At 49.2% G+C, this 20,369-nt stretch overlaps 2 protein-coding genes across 4 annotated transcripts in view; one reads left to right on the top strand and one right to left on the bottom strand.

The window, feature by feature from the left end:
- Positions 1 to 20,369, bottom strand: part of ro60 (Ro60, Y RNA binding protein) — a 101,849-nt gene that overhangs the window by 31,155 nt on the left and 50,325 nt on the right. The gene's annotated exons all lie outside the window — the stretch shown is intronic.
- Positions 1 to 20,369, top strand: part of htr5ab (5-hydroxytryptamine (serotonin) receptor 5A, genome duplicate b) — a 32,765-nt gene that overhangs the window by 5,391 nt on the left and 7,005 nt on the right. Inside the window, exon 2 of the mRNA XM_072688490.1 lies at positions 4,052 to 5,220. Coding sequence (XP_072544591.1) covers positions 4,513 to 5,220 — 708 coding nt within the window. The 5' untranslated portion in view covers positions 4,052 to 4,512. The remainder of the gene's footprint in view (positions 1 to 4,051; positions 5,221 to 20,369) is intronic.

Below are 20,369 nucleotides of genomic sequence, written 5' to 3'. Positions count from 1 at the left end.
CGGGTTCTAGAGCCGAACTCTTCTCAGAACTCTGGTAGAACCGTGTCTTCACCTCCACTGTAGAACTTTCTCACCACTGTTTCTTATGACTGATCACTTTGCATCCCGCTCAGTTCTCGGACTCAGGCTCGGGGATAACGAGTCCGTAGAGTGGTGGACATCCCTCAACCTGCTTCTCTCTGACAGGGCAGGCTCTGGGCTTGCTGGTGTGTGAGCTGGGTAATGAGAGGCACTATGGGTAATCAGAAACCCATTAAAGTGCACGGGACATCGGAGTGAACCTCTCCATCCTGTTCGCCGTTTTTCACCCATGGTAACACAGTCGCTGAGAAGAATTGCAACGGGATGGTCATCTCAGCCCACGTCTAAATAAATCAGCCAGATGGCGCCGGACGCTCGGGTGAATCTCCAGACGTAATCAGCGCGGCTGAAAGGCCTCTCTGGATGTCCCTTCATTGATCCGACACTTCTGCCACTGTGCGAATAGACACCGTTTTAATGACTTGATGTTTTTTCGCTCCGGCAGCATCCCCGATTGGCTTCCAGGGGCTTCCAGGGGCTGGGGCCAAGCGCGGTCCAATTTCGATCCGTGATAAAAGAGGCAGCGGACAAAGATGGACAAAAGTAATGGACTTGTTACCAGTTCCTGACAGTCGAGCTGCGGTAGAACACACTGCCTGCCGGTCAGCGCTGCAGGTCTGCACGAGTCCGAAATTGTAAACCGACCCTGACCCGAGTGCTGGCTTATCGATCACAAGGTTGCCTCTGTTGGGCCCTAGACCACATATCTACTGGTATTTAGATGTAAAGGGCCTAGAACCTCATCTACACGGCTTGTGACTAGAGCCGCGTTAGCGATGCTGGGAAAGCCTGATGATGCTAGCGCTGTGATAGCGATGTAAATGTCATGGTAGCGACGCTCGGTGTGGTCGCCGGTTGATGCAGTAGCGCTGCTGATGCTGCAGAAGCAATGCTGGGCATGGTGGTGATGCTAGGCGAGGCCAGCGATCATGGGGTAGCAATGCTGGGTGAGGCCGGCTTTTGCAGCGGTAGCGATGCAGTGCAGCTGACGTCACAGTGGCAGTGCTAATGCCACAATAGCCATGCTGGCCAAGGCCATTGGCGAACATCGCAGCTGATGCCATGGTAGCGATGTTGGGTGAGGCCGTTGGCTGGCGTGGAGGCGATTCTAATGCCGCAGTTGCGATACTGACCGAGGGTCGGCATGTTATCGCTTCGGACTTTTGACTCTCGTTAATGCCACAGTATGTCTTTGCTGCTTTTTTTTTTTTAATTGTTTTAGCTTTGTGGCTAACCGTAGTCCTCAGACCGCCGGTATCGGGACATGTCTCTTCTAGTCAAACAATCAGCAAGGTCCGACAGTCGGTCAGTCGCTCGCTTGTCAGGTAGGTCAGCGAGGTAAAGGAAAACCCAGCCTGAGGTGATTTAGCGTGTCGCAATGTTGGCCTCAAGCCGGACTCAATGGTTTATTGCACTCGTGTCGGGTAGCAGACCTCTCCCGGGCGATGTAGCGTGCCGTTGCCAGCTGTGGTTAAAAAAACTACCGAGACGAATCACTGGGACGTGATTAGGTCCAATTAAACGGCAGTTAAGTAAGCTGAATCAGTTTGGCAGGGCACTTATTAAGCACAGGGACGTCCTAACATAATGGCTCAGATCAGAGGCTCTGAACCCTCAAGGACTGTGCTGACTTTATCAACCTGAAACCACACAGCGGACGAAGCCGCCTCTCATTATAGACACCCGGAAATAATGAAAAATGGCCACAAATTACGTCCTTGTTTTTTCCCGGGGCCTGAGGTTAATTTGACAGTTTGAGGTCTTTCACGGCTGCACTGAAAGAGTTATAGATCTAATTTACGGCAAAGGGGAACATAATTGGCTGTCACAAGGACAGATTAGATGATAACTGAGCGCCGTGAATGGCCGGGTCAGCAGAAGAGTGCAAAGAAGTGCAAAGCTCAGCAAAGGCCCAAAGCTAACAGGACGCTCAGAGCTAATTATACAGGGTAATGTAATGGAATAATCATCCGCGGCCCTTCTGTTGCATAGAAGCGAATGTCAGGGCTCAGTGTTACAATTCTTTTGCGGACTATTTAACTGTGCTTCCTTCACCGCTGTCATGATCTCGGCATTGCTGCTACTTCTCGTAAAACTCTCCCATAAAACTTCGGTGGAGGCCAGAATCCTGGATATGCAGTAAGCGTAAGCGTCGGCTGTGGGAGGCATTATTTTTACATTTTAAATGAAATGATTCTGGGAGAAGTGCCGTTCCTAGACGTATAGTCTTTTGACAAAAGTAATGGGACACCTGCTCATTCAAAGTTCCTTCTGAAATCAAAGGGTATTGAAAAGAGTTTCTCCTGCTTTTGTTGGGGTAACTGTCTCTGCTGTCCAGGGTAGAAGGCCGTCTACTCGACTCTGGAGGAGTGTTACTGCACGAAACTAGTGGTGGGCACATTAGCAATGCTAGCGCTGTGATAGCGATGTAAATGTCATGGTAGCGATGCTCGGTGTGGTCTCCGGTTGATGCAGTAGCGCTGCTGATGCTGCGGAAGCAATGCTGGGCATGGTGGTGATGCTAGGCGAGGCCAGCAATCACGGGGTAGCAATGCTGGGTGAGGCCGGCTTTTGCAGCGGTAGCGATGCTGACGTCGCAGTGGCAGTGCTAATGCCACAATAGCCATGCTGGCCAAGGCCATTGGCGAACATCGCAGCTGATGCCATGGTAGCGATGGGTTGATGAGGCTGGTAGAAACATTGGGTTGACTTTTGTCCCGGGAAGAAGGTCGTCTACTCGGAGAACTGCCGTGAGGATTTGAGTGCATTCAGGATGTTGGATGACGATCACCGCCCCACCCCTCCTCAGCTCCCTAGCTCACCCCATCCCAAAAGTACTGGATGGAGCTCCACCACCATCATTCCAGAGAACACAGTTCTTCCACTGCTCCACAGCTCCTCAATGCTGAGGGGCTTTATATACACCACTCTAGTCCAAAAATATAGCCAGATATAGTACTTCTCTACGGGGACTAGTCAAGCTGTGTGTAGCTGAATGCATTCATTAGAAAGGCTGCAGAGCAAATCTAGAAAAGGACAGTTGGCTAGATTTGAGGTAAATGGGCAGTTGTGTACATTTTGGCCAAAATGCGGTCTAGATATGACACTTACAGGTTAGTATGGGACGTGTAACATTGCTGGCCAAATCTGGCTTGGCTCTGGGCAGCCACATTTAAGGTCATTATCATGGCGTGTGGCCCTAAAACAGTCCACCAAGTATTTAGTGCAGTATTTCCATTTTGGCCCAAAACGGGCCCAACTGCAGCCAGCTACGGCTGTGTTCCAGCACCTCGATTCAGACGAGTGACCGCAGTGTGGGCCAGATGACCGTGTAAGTGGACAGAATGTGGGCCAGAACTGGGTCCAGACCTGGTTTATTGTATTGTATCTCATCGAAGCATGTAGTGGTCATAATAAGGTCAATAGCCTCCCATTCTTAGCTGCGTCCACTCGTCCGCTCCTCCACTCAGGCGGCTGTTGTGTATTGTACCAGCTCTGCCTGTAATTACAGCAGCTGAGTAGAAACACATCACAGTGCCTCGGCCCATCCGTCCGAAGCGCCCGAATGTGGCAGAAGAGTGGCGAAGAGTGGGGAAGGGCGGTGAAGTCTCTGGCCGTACGGAGCAGCAGATGCCTTGAAGTGGCTTTGCGGCTTTTTAGCCACACTTAAAAGTGTGTGTGTGTTGGGGGGGTGGGGATGTGGGTGGGGGGGCAGAGTGTGAAGATGACAGTGATCAGCTCCTCTCCCCCTCACTCCCTCCTCAAGCGATCCGTGAGAAAACTGCCGATTAGCTGTCGCCTGGAAGTGCCGTCAATCCGTGGACCTCAAAATACCATAAGCTGGAGGGCACTCCTGGCAACGACGGCGCTGTAGGGCACCTCGAGGGCCGGGATGTGTTTTAAAATTCCATCAGGTCATGTTGAGGAGAGGGGGATTTGATTTATTCAAGTTTCTTTTTGTGTGTTGCAGGATGGAAGCCCCTGCAACCTCCAGGCCACGTCTGCAAGTGAACTTCAAAATATCTGGAGGCTACAATCTCCTGACTCCCAGTGTGTCCAGGCGTAATGTGATTGCTCTTTTTAATCAGCTTGAGAGCAGCTGGAGTTCCGGCAGCCTTCGGTTGCTGGTGGACCGAAACGTGGAGCCGTAAATCTCGAGTTGAGGAAATCTCCAACCACTGCCATGCCGGAGCGCAAGAATACCAGGTCATCCAGTGACCTGAAACTAGCATGAAATAGCTTACAATGAAGTCACTCGTGGCCTAGGTGGAACTTCCTGGGGCAATTGGGAATCCTGGCAGGCGGATCTCATTTAGGATCCTGTTCCTCTCCCTAATCATCGACTGGGAAATCCTGGGATTCAACTGGTTGCTGGTTCTGACCTCGTAAACTAGCACCCTGATCATCTTGGCCAGGAACAAGAGCACCAGCATGCCCCAGCTCAACGTCACCACTCTGTCCTCAAACTTTACCGGTGTGCCAGAATCGGGCAATCTTTACCGTCCCTTTTCTGTCTTCAGCGTCCTCACGCTCACACTCCTAGCCATGCTGGTGGTGGCCACCTTCGTGTGGAACCTCCTGGTCCTGGTGACCATCCTGAGGGTCCGGACCTTCCACCGCGTTCCCCACAACCTGGTGGCCTCCATGGCCATCTCGGACGTGATGGTCGCTGGGCTGGTGATGCCGCTGAGTCTGGTGCGGGAGCTCTACGGCCGGCGCTGGATCCTGGGCCGGATCCTCTGCCAAGTGTGGATCTCCTGCGACGTCCTCTGCTGCACGGCCAGCATCTGGAACGTGACGGCCATAGCCCTCGACCGCTACTGGTCCATCACGCGGCACCTGGAGTACACGCTCAAGACGCGGAAGAGGATCTCCAACGTGATGATCGGACTAACGTGGCTCCTCTCCTCAGTCATCTCCCTCTCGCCGCTTTTCGGCTGGGGAGAGACCTACTCCGAGGAGTCCCTGGCCTGCCAGGTGAGCCAGGAACCTTCGTACACAGTCTTCTCCACGTTCGGGGCCTTCTACCTGCCTCTGTGCGTGGTGCTCTTTGTTTATTGGAAGATCTACAAGGCTGCCAAGTTTCGCATCGGTTCCCGCAAGACCAACACCATCATGCCCATGGCGGAGGTTATCGAGGTAAGAGCAACACATTCGCAGTGGTTCCCCGAGTTTCTGACCCCAAATGTAGTAGCTGATCAACCAGAAAGCTCAAAGACTGAGGCGTCCATACTTCAGTCCCTGTGTGAATGAATCCAGCAGCCTCCTTAATCCGATCCCTCACACAGACACAGGCATCATCCAACATCAATACCTGACCTCACTGATGATCGCGCTCTCATGCGGCTGAATGCAATCCAGTCCTCCTTATAGCAATGTTCCAACGTCTAGTGCAAAGCCCTCCCGGAAGAGTAGAGGCTGGTACTGCATCAACAAGGGACGAACCCCTGGCTAATAGGCCCTATCTTCCACCCTGCCAACAGGCTATCTTCACTCCGTCCTCCTGCTTCGTTTAAATATTGACGGTCCTCTGCGAATATTTCCACGCCGATGGGCGCGGTGGTCTCCAAATGGGGGGTGTTCAGGTCCATTAGTGGAGTATCGCTGTGTATCTCGGCAGCGGAAAACACAGGAGGAGCTCCACTGACTGAACACAACCTAGACAGACGCTAGTCAAGGGTCAGACGTTCGTTCGTTGCTATCTCAGCAGTGAATTGTCAACACAGGCACGTGCAGCCCGACGCTTTACACCACTGACATATCAATCCGCCAAGGTCAGACAGACCGCACCTGGCTCTTAAAGGGTACAGCGAGAGACACTGACACTACACTGATTGTTATTACTGCACATTACGCTGGAAACAAAACACACCCATGATTAATTAAGAGACTTAATCAAGAGCGTTTTGAGCCTCACAAGGCTCCCATCGTTATCATAGCGAAGACACACCGACACGCCCCCTAAATCAAGCTGACAGCTCGGCTTAAGATCGCTAAAATAGGCCTCCTAGTGTACGTGGTATCAATACAAAATTCGGCACCTTAAACTGGGTTCTTGGCAGTGGGAGAAGAATTAGGACTGAGACTAGACTACACGAGTCTTATATGGAGTCTTATATGGAATAATGATGATGATGATGATGATGATGGTAAACTAGTGGAGAATCTCAACTAATCCAGTTTTCTTTAGGGACTACTTTTTGTAGCCGCACTACACCCTGCAGCATGTATCCCTCCACCATTTTAATGATCTGCAGGGTTTTGTATTCTATTTATTGCCTTTTGCAAAACTCTGTCTAAAAGCGGCAATTATTGGGGGTCCAGGCACTTTGATTAGGGAATTCAGAGCAGTGGAAGATGAAAGGAGTGAGAGTAAGGTGAAGGACGCTGGGAAAAAAGCTAATTTTTGTACAGATCAAACCCGACAGAATGACTCTCTCAGCAGGTGACACACACACACACACACAGACACTCACACAGGCAGGCAGTTTTAATTGGACCATCTGATCCAGAGTGGCGCGTCTGATATGTTTCCAATACAAACCGCGACTCATTTCATTTTCATTAGTGTCCTTCTGACCGTTAGCCGCTCCTGGTCATAGATCACTATGAAATAATTACAGCAGCACGCAGGGCGCTAACCATCCCCACACGATGAGCGCAGGCAGGCTTGTCTTGAGGCTCCCGTGCTTCAGCAGCCGACGTCCCACAGCGTGATGTTTAGCTGGTGATGTACTTCGGTGGGAGAAATGAGAGCATAAATAATTACTGCCTTTGTTTCGCTTCAGAAAATCCATAACACGCACACCATTGTGCTGAAAGCAGTGGCCTTGCCAAGTACACCAAAGCTCATCTGAGCTCATCTCATCACCGAGAGCCAGTTTGTAGGATTCTGCAGACATGCTGAGGAAGGTACCTAAGACCCCGTCTACAAAAATGGCCGTTTCAGGTTGCTAAAAAAACTCTCCAGGATGGAGATGTGAGTGTTTTCATGTTCCTTAAAGGAAGATGCTTCTTCATACTGGAGAAATGGAGCTATGGAGGTGATGGGGGGGGGGTTTAGGCCTTTCCAAAAGCTTGTTAGCCTGCCTAATTCATTCCACTACTACAGTCTCTGATGTGTGTTTGGGGTCATTGTCCTGCAAGGACTCAGGGGGACAGGGTCATGGACGCAAGGCTCACTGATGCTCATGGAGGTCTCACCTCACAACTTGGAGGACTTAAAGGATCTGCTGCTGACATAAGTCTTGGTGCCTTGATACCTTTAGAAGTCATAAGGTGGCTTCACTATTCTGCCTGTAGGCCGTGGCCCTCCCAGTAGGCTGTGGTGGTACTACAAGGGTTTTTTGGCACAGTATGTAGATATTTAATCAAAAATGCTTCGATAACAGATTAGAAAAAATGATTTTTCATATTTAGGTTGGGGTTATTGATAGAACTGGCAAAAAAAATGGCACCAATACCAATATATCAAAGCTGTATGGCAATATATCAATATATCATCGTTTACCATGTACTATCCAAACCCATTAGATTTATATGGAAGGATGATGATGATGATGATGATTATGGTAATATGGTGTAAAAGTCCCCCAAACACGCTTCCTTTAGGGGGGCCTTTATGAACGTCCTTACAGTTTAATGAAGAGCACAGCGTCCAATAGCAGTGAGGCTCTGCCTTCTCGAGCTGCTTGCTCATGGCAGACTCATGTGGGCTGGGGTTTAAAATAACCAGGAAAAAACACTCTTATCAAGAGAGCCGGGACTCTATAGCGTTCTTAATGGATTAGCTGAAGGCAGGGCTGTGTGGAGATTTAAATACCCTACACCACAGGAGGCTCCAGCACTGGGAGAGCCGAGATGCAATCTGGAAGGTTCACTGCAAACTGGCTCCAACAGGGTGTAGAGCCACAAAACGCTGAAGTTCAAATCATCTGATAACGTCTCATTTCCAGCCCCAAACAAATGTATCCATTCCACACCCACCTCCAGTGTGTGTTTGGGGTCAACGCCTTGGTGGAACATCTAACTGTGGCCAAATGTCAACCCTCGATCTGATGGTTTGAGGTTCTGCTGAAGAATTCTGAGATACTGGGGTTATGGGCACTTTGACCCCAGGACTTAAAGGATCTGCTGCTGACGTTAGTCTTGGTGCTCCAGACACCACAGCAGGACACCTTCAGGGGTCTTGTGGAGTCACATGATGGTCCAAGGGGGACCTGCATTGACGTTATGGCTGATTGGTGTATATAGCTATAACATGAGACACAGATTAAGTCCCTGTTGGCGACAGGGACTTTTACTCTTGTGTTTGGAGGAGTAAAGGTAAGGCATTCAACCAGAAGGACTGTTAAGCATGGTGGTGGGAGCGTCATGCATAAAGAAGATTATATAGAAAAAGCACAGTGCACTGCTTTTACATCCTTGAAGGCAAATGGGATTCATCATTCATCATGCTTTTCATCCATCCCATTTACAGTTCCATAGGCATTAAGATGGAGGATGGAGGAGGTCCCCTTAGAAGCTCACTCTTCTGTTGGGGTGTTTGAATGGACAGTCCATTATGGCGTCCTGTTACAGAACCACGCTATTTAGAACCACCCATGGGTGGAAGGGCAGACTGCATGGCTAGGGCCTTGATTTTATCCACCTGTGGCAATGGGGCTCAATCAGACACTTGAATTCAACGGTTGTGATGGGTGTCCCAATACTTTTGTCAAAACATTGTATCAAAATCCAAGCGAAACGAGGGTTAAGCGAATACCATGGAAGGTGTTAATTGAAAAGCGAAGCAGAAGAAAAGCTTCTCCAGAAGAATGCTGAAGTAGGGTTTATGACAATGCCCTGATTACACTTTCACCAGGGCAAGTGCCGGCCTTGTGCAGGCCTTAAGTGTCGAGCCGGGAAATCAATAAGAGTAGAGAGTGTGTCATCGAACGGATCACGCCTGGGACACGACGAATTACACCAGTCTCTACTGTATTCGAGTGGGAAACTGACTCAGAGGTGTGAGATCTACTCAGTACTCGGATCAATTACACTAGCCTGGAATCATCACGGGGGGTGGGAGTGTGTGTGTGTGTGTGTGTGTGGGGGGGGGGGGGGGGGTTAAATGAAACTGAGCACAATTGAAGGGTAGGGCAGGCTTGCTGGTAACCCTGCAATCAGCAGATGAAACACCCAGCACTCTTTCTGTGTGTGTGTGTGTGTGTGTGTGTGTGTGTGTGTCGGGGGGGGGGGGGGGGGGGGGGGGGTTGTTAAGAGTAATACAGAGTTAGAGAGATGTGTTAATGTGAACATGGGGTGATCACACCTCTGAGAGTGGGAACACACACTCACACGCTAAAAATAGATCATTAGCATATTAGTGATTGGGTGACAACATGGAATGTGTTGACGAGCTTACTGCAATATTAGGTAACTGGCTAATAGGTGGCCAGCCGGGTTACCGTGGCAACAGCCCCCAGTGGTGGGGTAAAGTGTTTAAAAACAAAACAAAACACTCGTTCGTTTTTTTGGTTCATACTGGGTGAACTGGTGCCCCACGTTAGCGTCACGTTTACTGAGCCTAACCGCTGTGAGGGTGTTGCTATGCTGTTGCTGTTGCTACGTGGCCAGTAGGGTGAACGCAGGTGTCTATTGCTAGGTGGTTGCTATTGTATAAGTCAGTTGTGTCTATGGAGTTGTTTAGTGGTTGTTAGGTGGTGGCTATGGTATCGCAGGTGGTTGCTTTGATGTTGCTAGGTGGTTGCTATGGTATTGCTGAGTGGATGCTATGGTGTTGCAAGGTTGTGTCTATGGAGTTGTTTAGTGGTTGTTAGGTGGTGGCTATGGTATCGCAGGTGGTTGCTATAGTATCCTAGGTGGTTGCTATGGTATTGCTGAGTGGCTGCTATGGTGTTGCAAGGTTGTGTCTATGGAGTTGTTTAGTGGTTGTTATGTGGTGGCTATGGTATCGCAGGTGGTTGCTATAGTATCCTAGGTGGTTGCTATGGTATTGCTGAGTGGCTGCCATGATGTTGCAAGGTTGTATCTATGGGGGTGGCTATCATGTTTCAATGTGCTTGCTATGGTATTACAGGTGGTTGCTATGGTATTGCTAATAGGTTTCGAGGTTGTTAGGCGGGGTGGCTATAGTGTTGCGAGGTGGTTGCTGTGGTATCACAAGTGCTATGGTATTCTAGATGGTTGTTATTGTGTTCTTAAGTGGTTGCTATGAAGTTTGCGAGGTGGTTGCTAGGTGGTTGCTATGATGTTGCTGAGGCATTGCTAAATGGGTGCTGTGGATGTTTGCTGTGGTGTTGCAAGGTGGTTGCTCTGGTATCCCAGACAGTTTGCTATGGTGTTCCTAAGTGGGTTGCTTTGATGTTGCTATGGCATTTCTGTGCCAGGCATTTGTCGGTGGTGTCTAAAGTGTTTGTTAGGGTGTTGCTAGGTGGTTGCTGTGGTACCCTATGTGTTGGTTGGGTTGGGCAACCGTAATTACAGTTTTGTGGCCAAATGAAAGATGTCAGGAAACTCCAGCCACAGCTTCCTCCAGACTCCTGCCTGTAAGCGGCGGTTCTCAGCCGTAGCTCCGCTGCACTCTGCGTCATTCCTAACCTGCCAGCTGTGGAGAGACACGGCTGCTCATTCGGTCGAGTCAGGCTTCCAGGGAGAAGTGGAATAGAGAGCGCGAGCGAAGAGCAGCTATGTGGAAGAGAAACCTCAACTACAAAGGAAGCCCTCCAGACCCCTGACTGACAGTTCATCAGGAACAAAACACATCTCCGCTGGCGTACCCGCTGACGTAAATGAGCTGGAGGAGCAGGCTGTGATTGGCAGAGGTGGGAGGAATAGCTGCGGCAGATATCTCTGCCTGATGAGCTCAAATCTGTCCTCATACAGCGGAAGAAGACTCGGCCCGTGTTTATGGTGTTGAAGGAATGAGTGACATACGTTCTACCAGGCTGACCAGTCATGGTCAAGGATGCTCTCATTCCAGTCACTCATTTACACTGTATAATTACACCCATCAGCCATTTCATTAAAACCACTGCCAGGTGAAGTGAAGAACACTGACCCTCCACTGGACCCTACCTGGATCTACATATCAGGCAGTGAGTGAACGGTCAGTTCACCTGAAGCGGGAAAAAAATGGACAAGAGTAAGAATCTGAGACAAGAACCAAACTGATGATGTTCTAGACAATGACTGGGTCAGAACATCTCCAAAACATCAGCAAGCAGGTCTTGTGGGGTGTTCAGTCCAGTCCGGTATGCAGTGGTCAATACCTACCAAAAAGGACATCTATAGGTCGTGGGCACCCAAGGCTAATTGATGCTCATGGAGGTCCCAGGACTGAAAGGATCTGCTGCTAAGAGGTCTTGTGGAGTCCAGGCCTCAAACCGGTCAGAGCCACCTTGGCAGCACAAGGTGGTTTTAATGTTATGGCTGATTGGGGTATACGGTGTTGGTACTGGTAGAAGAGAACTGGTGGAAATGGACTGAGCGTGTATTCCCGCAGTCATTCACGCTCTGCTGGAGAGACTGCAGACCACCCAGCCCACCCTCATACAGCCCGTAAGCATGTGACAGCACATTCCTCCTCCAGCAAACACAAGGGCTGCTGCCCAATCCGCACTCTCCCACACAGTGGGAGAAAAGTGTCTCACTATTACAAGTACACTGGTTAGTGCAGTGAAGGGAGTGTAGAAGTGCACTGGTTAGTGCAGTGAAGGGAGTGTAGAAGTGTAGAAGTGCACTGGTTAGTGCACTACTTAGTGAAGTCTAGAAGTGCAGTAGTTAGTGCACTAGTGAGGGGAGTGTAGAAGTGCGCTTGTTAGTGCAGTAGGGGTAGTGTGGAAGTGCACTGGTTAGTGCAGTAGGGGTAGTGTAGAGGGATGCTGGTTAGTGCAGTAGGGGTAGTGTAGAAGTGCGCTGGTTAGTGCAGTAGGGGTAGTGTAGAAGTGCGCTGGTTAGTGCAGTAGGGGTAGTGTAGAGGGATGCTGGTTAGTGCAGTAGGGGTAGTGTAGAAGTGCGCTGGTTAGTGCAGTGGGGTAGTGTAGAAGTGCACTGGTTAGTGCAGTAGGGGTAGTGTGGAAGGATGCTGGTTAGTGCAGTAGGGGTAGTGTAGAAGTGCACTGGTTAGTGCAGTAGGGCTAGTGTAGAGGGATGCTGGTTAGTGCAGTAGGGCTAGTGTAGAGGGATGCTGGTTAGTGCAGTAGGGGTAGTGTAGAGTGATGCTGGTTAGTGCAGTAGGGCTAGTGTAGAGGGATGCTGGTTAGTGCAGTAGGGGTAGTGTAGAGGGATGCGGGTTAGTGCAGTAGGGGTAGTGTAGAGGGATGCTGGTTAGTGCAGTAGGGGTAGTGTAGAGGGATGCTGGTTAGTGCAGTAGGGGTAGTGTAGAGGGATGCTGGTTAGTGCAGTAGGGGTGGTGTAGAGGGATGCTGGTTAGTGCAGTAGGGGTAGTGTAGAAGTGCACTGGTTAGTGCAGTAGGGGTAGTGTAGAGGGATGCTGGTTAGTGCAGTAGGGGTGGTGTAGAGGGATGCTGGTTAGTGCAGTAGGGGTAGTGTAGAGGGATGCTGGTTAGTGCAGTAGGGGTAGTGTAGAAGTGCACTGGTTAGTGCAGTAGGGGTAGTGTAGAGGGATGCTGGTTAGTGCAGTAGGGGTAGTGTAGAGGGATGCTGGTTAGTGCAGTAGGGGTAGTGTAGAAGTGCACTGGTTAGTGCAGTAGGGGTAGTGTAGAGGGATGCTGGTTAGTGCAGTAGGGGTAGTGTAGAAGTGCACTGGTTAGTGCAGTAGGGGGTAGTGTAGAGGGATGCTGGTTAGTGCAGTAGGGGTAGTGTAGAAGTGCACTGGTTAGTGCAGTAGGGGTAGTGTAGAGGGATGCTGGTTAGTGCAGTAGGGGTAGTGTAGAAGTGCGCTGGTTAGTGCAGTAGGGGTAGTGTAGAAGTGCGCTGGTTAGTGCAGTAGGGGTAGTGTAGAGGGATGCTGGTTAGTGCAGTAGGGGTAGTGTAGAGGGATGCTGGTTAGTGCAGTAGGGGTAGTGTAGAAGTGCACTGGTTAGTGCAGTAGGGGTAGTGTAGAGGGATGCTGGTTAGTGCAGTAGGGGTAGTGTAGAAGTGCACTGGTTAGTGCAGTAGGGGTAGTGTAGAGGGATGCTGGTTAGTGCAGTAGGGGTAGTGTAGAGGGATGCTGGTTAGTGCAGTAGGGGTGGTGTAGAAGTGCACTGGTTAGTGCAGTAGGGGGTAGTGTAGAGGGATGCTGGTTAGTGCAGTAGGGGTAGTGTAGAAGTGCGCTGGTTAGTGCAGTAGGGGTAGTGTAGAAGTGCACTGGTTAGTGCAGTAGGGGTAGTGTAGAGGGATGCTGGTTAGTGCAGTAGGGGTAGTGTAGAAGTGCGCTGGTTAGTGCAGTAGGGGTAGTGTAGAAGTGCGCTGGTTAGTGCAGTAGGGGTAGTGTAGAGGGATGCTGGTTAGTGCAGTAGGGGTAGTGTAGAGGGATGCTGGTTAGTGCAGTAGGGGTAGTGTAGAGGGATGCTGGTTAGTGCAGTAGGGGTAGTGTAGAAGTGCACTGGTTAGTGCAGTAGGGGTAGTGTAGAGGGATGCTGGTTAGTGCAGTAGGGGTAGTGTAGAAGTGCACTGGTTAGTGCAGTAGGGGTAGTGTAGAGGGATGCTGGTTAGTGCAGTAGGGGTAGTGTAGAGGGATGCTGGTTAGTGCAGTAGGGGTGGTGTAGAAGTGCACTGGTTAGTGCAGTAGGGGGTAGTGTAGAGGGATGCTGGTTAGTGCAGTAGGGGTAGTGTAGAAGTGCGCTGGTTAGTGCAGTAGGGGTAGTGTAGAAGTGCACTGGTTAGTGCAGTAGGGGTAGTGTAGAGGGATGCTGGTTAGTGCAGTAGGGGTAGTGTAGAAGTGCGCTGGTTAGTGCAGTAGGGGTAGTGTAGAAGTGCGCTGGTTAGTGCAGTAGGGGTAGTGTAGAGGGATGCTGGTTAGTGCAGTAGGGGTAGTGTAGAGGGATGCTGGTTAGTGCAGTAGGGGTAGTGTAGAGGGATGCTGGTTAGTGCAGTAGGGGTAGTGTAGAAGTGCACTGGTTAGTGCAGTAGGGGTAGTGTAGAGGGATGCTGGTTAGTGCAGTAGGGGTAGTGTAGAGGGATGCTGGTTAGTGCAGTAGGGGTAGTGTAGAGGGATGCTGGTTAGTGCAGTAGGGGTAGTGTAGAAGTGCACTGGTTAGTGCAGTAGGGGTAGTGTAGAGGGATGCTGGTTAGTGCAGTAGGGGTAGTGTAGAGGGATGCTGGTTAGTGCAGTAGGGGTAGTGTAGAGGGATGCTGGTTAGTGCAGTAGGGGTAGTGTAGAAGTGCACTGGTTAGTGAGTGAATTAGATGATGATCAGATGGTCCTGATCAGGAGACGATGGGGGCGTCAGAGTTCCTGTCCCTCACCGTGAGCTCAGAGATGAAAACTCTTATGTGACGACTCTGTTTTCATGTGTTTTTGATGGAAACAAGCTGCTGGGCTTCAGACACTGCTAGTCATGGCTCCGGTCGCTCAGGACTCATCTCTTCTCAACATTCAGTAAAGTAAAAGTCCTGGAGCAGCGCCAGGAGGACCCGGACACTGCACAGCTTCCTGCTGTCAGTTTGGAGGAGGTTCCTCCTGAGCTGCAGGAGCGAGGAGCTGTATCTGCCGGCACTCGCAGTGTTTAATGGGAGTTGTCAGCTGGTGTCACAGGTTCATTTCCCACTTCTGTGAAATTTCCGCTCTGCCGGTCTAATGAAGAGCGCTATGAGGGCGTGGAGCGGAAGCGGGCCGTCAGGAGGGATAGGGAATTTCACGGCCTCGTCAGTGAGACGCGTCGTACCGTCCCCCGTCCTTTGGCGAGACGCTTCTTGCCGTTGTTCTGATTCAGATCAGAGAGGAAGATGAGGTGGTGATCGCCTGCTGAACGGTGCGGAAGCCAATTATTCCGCCTCTCTGCAGGAACGCTCGGGGCAGTGGGGAGGAAAGGGCTGTATATTTCCAGCAGGAGGAGGCATGTTTACAGGGTTGACACCATCCCAACACGGGGCCTCGCATCTCCAGCTGAGTGCCACACAAGCTCGTGCCGCCGTCTGAAAATAACGAGACAGGTTTTTTGAAGGTCCTTCATGCCGACAGCGTTTGATTGCATAAAGCCCCGAGGTGGGTTGAAGCGCCGAGCTCAGACTCGTTTAATTCAGGTTTTCTTTCATTTAAATAGGTTTGAAACTCACAGACAGACTGTACACTATAGACTATACACTCACTGGCCACTTTATTAGAAACACCACCTCCTTGTGCTTCCTCACTGGCCACTTTATTAGAAACACCTTCCACCACTGGCCACTTTATTAGAAACACCTTCCACCACTGGCCACTTTATTAGAAACTCCTGCTACCACTGGCCACTTTATTGGAAACATCTACCTCGTTGTGCTTCCTCACTGGCCACTTTATTAGAAACACCTGCCACCACTGGCCACTTTATTAGAAACATCTACCTCATTGTGCTTCCTTACTTGCCACTTTATTGGAAACACCTGCCACCACTGGCCACTTTATTAGAAACACCTTCCACCACTGTCCACTTTATTAGAAACTCCTGCTACCACTGGCCACTTTATTGGAAACATCTACCTCGTTGTGCTTCCTCACTGGCCACTTTATTAGAAACAGTAGGTGTATCGTTACAGACGGGGGCGGAAACGCGAGCAGCGGTGTGTTCGGCTGTCTCCTGGGTTTTGGCGGCGCAGTCTGGCTCAGTCTGATGATGATATTGGAATTGAAACACATCTCCTCTGCGCTCTTCAGATTAGCGTCATCCTGCCATGCTCCAGATCCACTGGGGCATGAATTTTAATACTTGATGTAAATGGGCTGGGTGACAAAACGGAGCGCGGACAGGGAACATTTGTAACGAGCATCCAGCGACTCATTCAGGTGAGAAATGGAGTCGGCGTAAGTTATTCGCTTTCAGCTCCACTCAGTAATTATAAAAGGGCTGCTGCAAAAAGCCTGCTTACAGTAATTTGCCCCTGATCTCCCCACGTCAGTTCCGGTTATACAGCCACGTAAAAATGTGCACAAAGGCTTCCCAGCATGCACCAGACATCAGTCTGACATCAGAAAGTCTTCAGACTCCAACCGATTTCCAACCGAAATCAACTTTGGGTTTACATTAAGCTGGTTACTCTACAAACAGCCAATCTGTTAATGTACAGCCTCCAAACATGGTGGAGGTAGTTTCACCAACAGCTCACATTGAAACCTAGCCAGGCTAAAGCACAGCCTCCAAACATGGTGGAGGTAGTTTCACCAACAGCTCATTGCAAGAGCTAGCCAGGCTAAAGTACAGCCTCCAAACATGGTGGAGGTAGTTTCACCAACAGCTCACATTGAAACCTAGCCAGGCTAAAGCACAGCCTCCAAACATGGTGGAGGTAGTTTCACCAACAGCTCACATTGAAACCTAGCCAGGCTAAAGCACAGCCTCCAAACATGGTGGAACATGGTAGTTCCACATTGTTCATGTGACTGTACAGATACCCTTACCTTGGGCTTACACTAACTGGCCACTTTATTAGAAACACCTACCTTGTGTTTCACAGTGCATGTCTATCAGTGGGTGTGTCCAAGTCCGTGTCCTGACACATGACAATAGTTCTTCAGGAGAAGCCCGTGATTGTACTGATCTTCAGATGCAAATGATATGCAAATTAAATGCAAATGATTTATCGTTATATGTAAATCAACAATCAAACTGCAGGATTTGATGATTAGGAAGAAAATGTTGGCAGTCGTGACACAGACTATTTGAATATAGATGAAAATCTTGTGTGTGTGTGTGTGTGTGTGTGAACAAACATAGTGTCAGTGTCTGAGTGGGCATTCATACACACTTAGAACGCTCTGGGACAGAGAGAGAGCGAGCGAGAGAGATAGAGAGAGAGATAGAGAGAGTGAGAGGGCTGTGGACTAGGGAGGATGTGAGCGCTCCATCAGTGTTCAATAATGCACACACTCTGTTAGCGCACTGCAGCATCATCATCATCATCATCACCACCACCATCACCTTTCTCTCTCACTTCCGCCCCTTCGCTCCACCCTTTCTATTCCTGTCTCCTTCGTCCCGTCCCTCTGAGCTCCGGACTGTACTCCGCCTCTCCGCAGCACTAATGAGGAGCAGGATTAGCGTCTGAGGAGCAACAGGCTGTTTCTCCAGCGCTGTCTGGATTTAAATAGACTCACAGCCACACTACACAGCGTGTAAATGCACCCTATAAATACACCAGGCACATGTCTGTGCACAGCGTCAGGAATCGCTGTACGTAGGATTGTTGTCATAGTAACCTTAAACCATATTCAGCACGGTTTACACACGGGCTTTAAATACCAACACAGCTGATACTGCGTTCAGCAGATTCCTCCTGTGTGTGGAAACGGTCTGCTCTCTAGTCCAGAGAGTCAGTCTGCCCGTTTACACACACTGCCCGCTTATTAGAACTATGACAACCTTGCAGAATTTGACCTGAGGGTAAATACTGGCAACCTCAAATGAGTAAACACTGAAACCCTCAGATGCACTGGGTAAATAACGTCAACGGTTAAGGAACTGGACAAATACTGGCAAATGAATTCCAGTAAATACTGAACAGGTTAAATCCCTTCAGGTAATACTGGTAAATGCACTGGGTAAAAACTGGCAACCTCAAATGCACTGGGTAAAAACTGGCAACCTCAAATGCATTGGGTAAAAACTGGCAACCTCAAATGCATTATTGTAAATACTGGCAACCTCAAATGCATTATGGTAAATACTGGCATCCTCAAATGCATTATGGTAAATACTGGCAACCTCAAATGCATTATGGTAAATACTGGCATCCTCAAACGCATTATGGCAAAACTGGCATCCTCAAACGCATTATGGTAAATACTGGCATCCTCAAACGCATTATGGTAAATACTGGCAACCTCAAATGGATTATGGTAAATACTGGCATCCTCAAATGCATTATGGTAAATACTGGCATCCTCAAACGCATTATGGCAAAACTGGCATCCTCAAACGCATTATGGTAAATACTGGCAACCTCAAATGGATTATGGTAAATACTGGCATCCTCAAATGCATTATGGTAAATACTGGCATCCTCAAATGCATTATGGTAAATACTGGCATCCTCAAATGCATTATGGCAAAACTGGCAACCTCAAATGCATTATGGTAAATACTGGCAACCTCAAATCCATTATGGTAAATACTGGCAAACTCAAATGCATTATGGTAAATACTGGCAACCTCAAATGCATTATGGTAAATACTGGCAAACTCAAATGCATTATGGTAAATACTGGCAAACTCAAATGCATTATGGTAAATACTGGCATCCTCAAATGCATTATGATAAATACTGGCAACCTCAAATGCATTATGGTAAATACTGGCAATGGCATTATGGTAAAAACTGGCAACCTCAAATGGATTATGGTAAAACCTGGCAACCTCAAACGCATTATGGTAAATACTGGCAACCTCAAACGCATTATGGCAAAACTGGCAACCTCAAACGCATTATGGTAAATACTGGCAACCTCAAATGCATTATGGTAAATACTGGCATCCTCAAATGCATTATGGTAAATACTGGCAACCTCAAATGCATTATGGTAAATACTGGCATCCTCAAATGCATTATGGTAAATACTGGCAACCTCAAATGCATTATGGTAAATACTGGCAACCTCAAATGCATTATGGCAAAACTGGCATCCTCAAACGCATTATGGTAAATACTGGCATCCTCAAATGCATTATGGTAAATACTGGCAACCTCAAATGCATTATGGCAAAACTGGCAACCTCAAATGCATTATGGTAAATCAACTCAACTCAGCCCAGACTAGCAAGAGGCTGATGGGTGGGTTGGGGGGACAGCACAACCTTTAGCAGGCCTAAATGACCCCCTCCCTCACCCCTAACCAAACAGGGTGCAAAATTGGTAATAGCAACAGATCAGTCCCGGCTAATGGCCGCTGAAAGCTCATTTTAATAGCTAATGAATTATCCGTATTTAAAAGAGGATAGGCTTATGCTTCATGTCAGGGTAAGAGTTGCTGCGCTACACTGATGAAGACTGTTAAAGGCTTCTGCACAGCAATTAGCCGCAAACGCGCTAATAAGCACTTTTTTGCTCCTCCAGTGCCGCTCTCAGTTCCCCAGCGACGCTCCACGGCTGAGCCTTATCAATATATCGGCGTGTGCATCGCATTAGGACAGGCCTGGTTCATTTGGCGTAGAGTTGCTCTCGGCTGCTTCACGGAGGGACTGATTAGGGAATGGAAATCCACACACACACAAAGACGCTGTATTTCATAAAGGCCCTGCTGGGATTAGCCGGGAACGGGGGGGTGGGGGGATGGGGGGGGGGGGGGGTTCTGCCAGCGCCACGGTCTACCAGCGTCTGATTAAAGCGTCTGCTCCATACGCGGGATTATCTCCATCTCCTGGGACTGCCATAGTGCTGTATCGGCACTTTCTGGCCGGAGCAAGCTGTAAATATTTAGGTTCCTTACGGATGCAGTGCTAGCAACTCTTCATTATCCCGGACACTCGCGCACACACACACACACACACACACACACATATGTCTAACGTGTCCACATCTGTGTATGATTTCATTATACTGGGCGTCTGCTTTCGTATAATGACTGTAAACTTGAAGTGGAGAGTTACGCAACGTGCAAACGCAGAGCAGATTAGCATATGGGAGAAAACAGGACAGCTTAGCGCTAAGCAAACACTTTTCGTGGCAGGATGATAGCATATGTGCTTAGCCTTCGTTATCTAGACGTCGTGAAGCAGACGTTCTATTTATAGACATACGTCACGCTGCAGACAACGGAAAGCGTGTTTATTAGATGACCGCTGCAGTATTGCTAAGTGCTTATGTCCACATGGTTGATAGGGCATCTAGGATACCCTAGGATCCAGTGCTGCCCACTTGCTATGCCATTTCTGGTGGTTGCTAGGATGCAGGGTGGTTTCTCCGGGATTGGTACGGCCTATGGGGTTTCTATATGGAAAGTACATTGCGCTACATGCAATTTGTTAGCAAAAAATAGAACGTCATGCAGTGCATCCTTAAGGGATACGAAAACACCCACAGTGGCAACACCCTAGTAACCACCTGGTATACCAGAGCAACTACATAAAATAAACACCTTGTACAACAAAGCTACCACCTACAGCAACATCCTAGCAACCCCCCAAAGGTGGTATATTGAATTCGCAGTG

Source organism: Salminus brasiliensis, chromosome 9 (genome assembly GCF_030463535.1).
Source record: "Salminus brasiliensis chromosome 9, fSalBra1.hap2, whole genome shotgun sequence".
Taxonomy (NCBI): Eukaryota; Metazoa; Chordata; class Actinopteri; order Characiformes; family Bryconidae; genus Salminus; species Salminus brasiliensis.
Note: the sequence above shows the minus strand (reverse complement) of the source record. Positions and strands in the feature narration are given on the sequence as shown.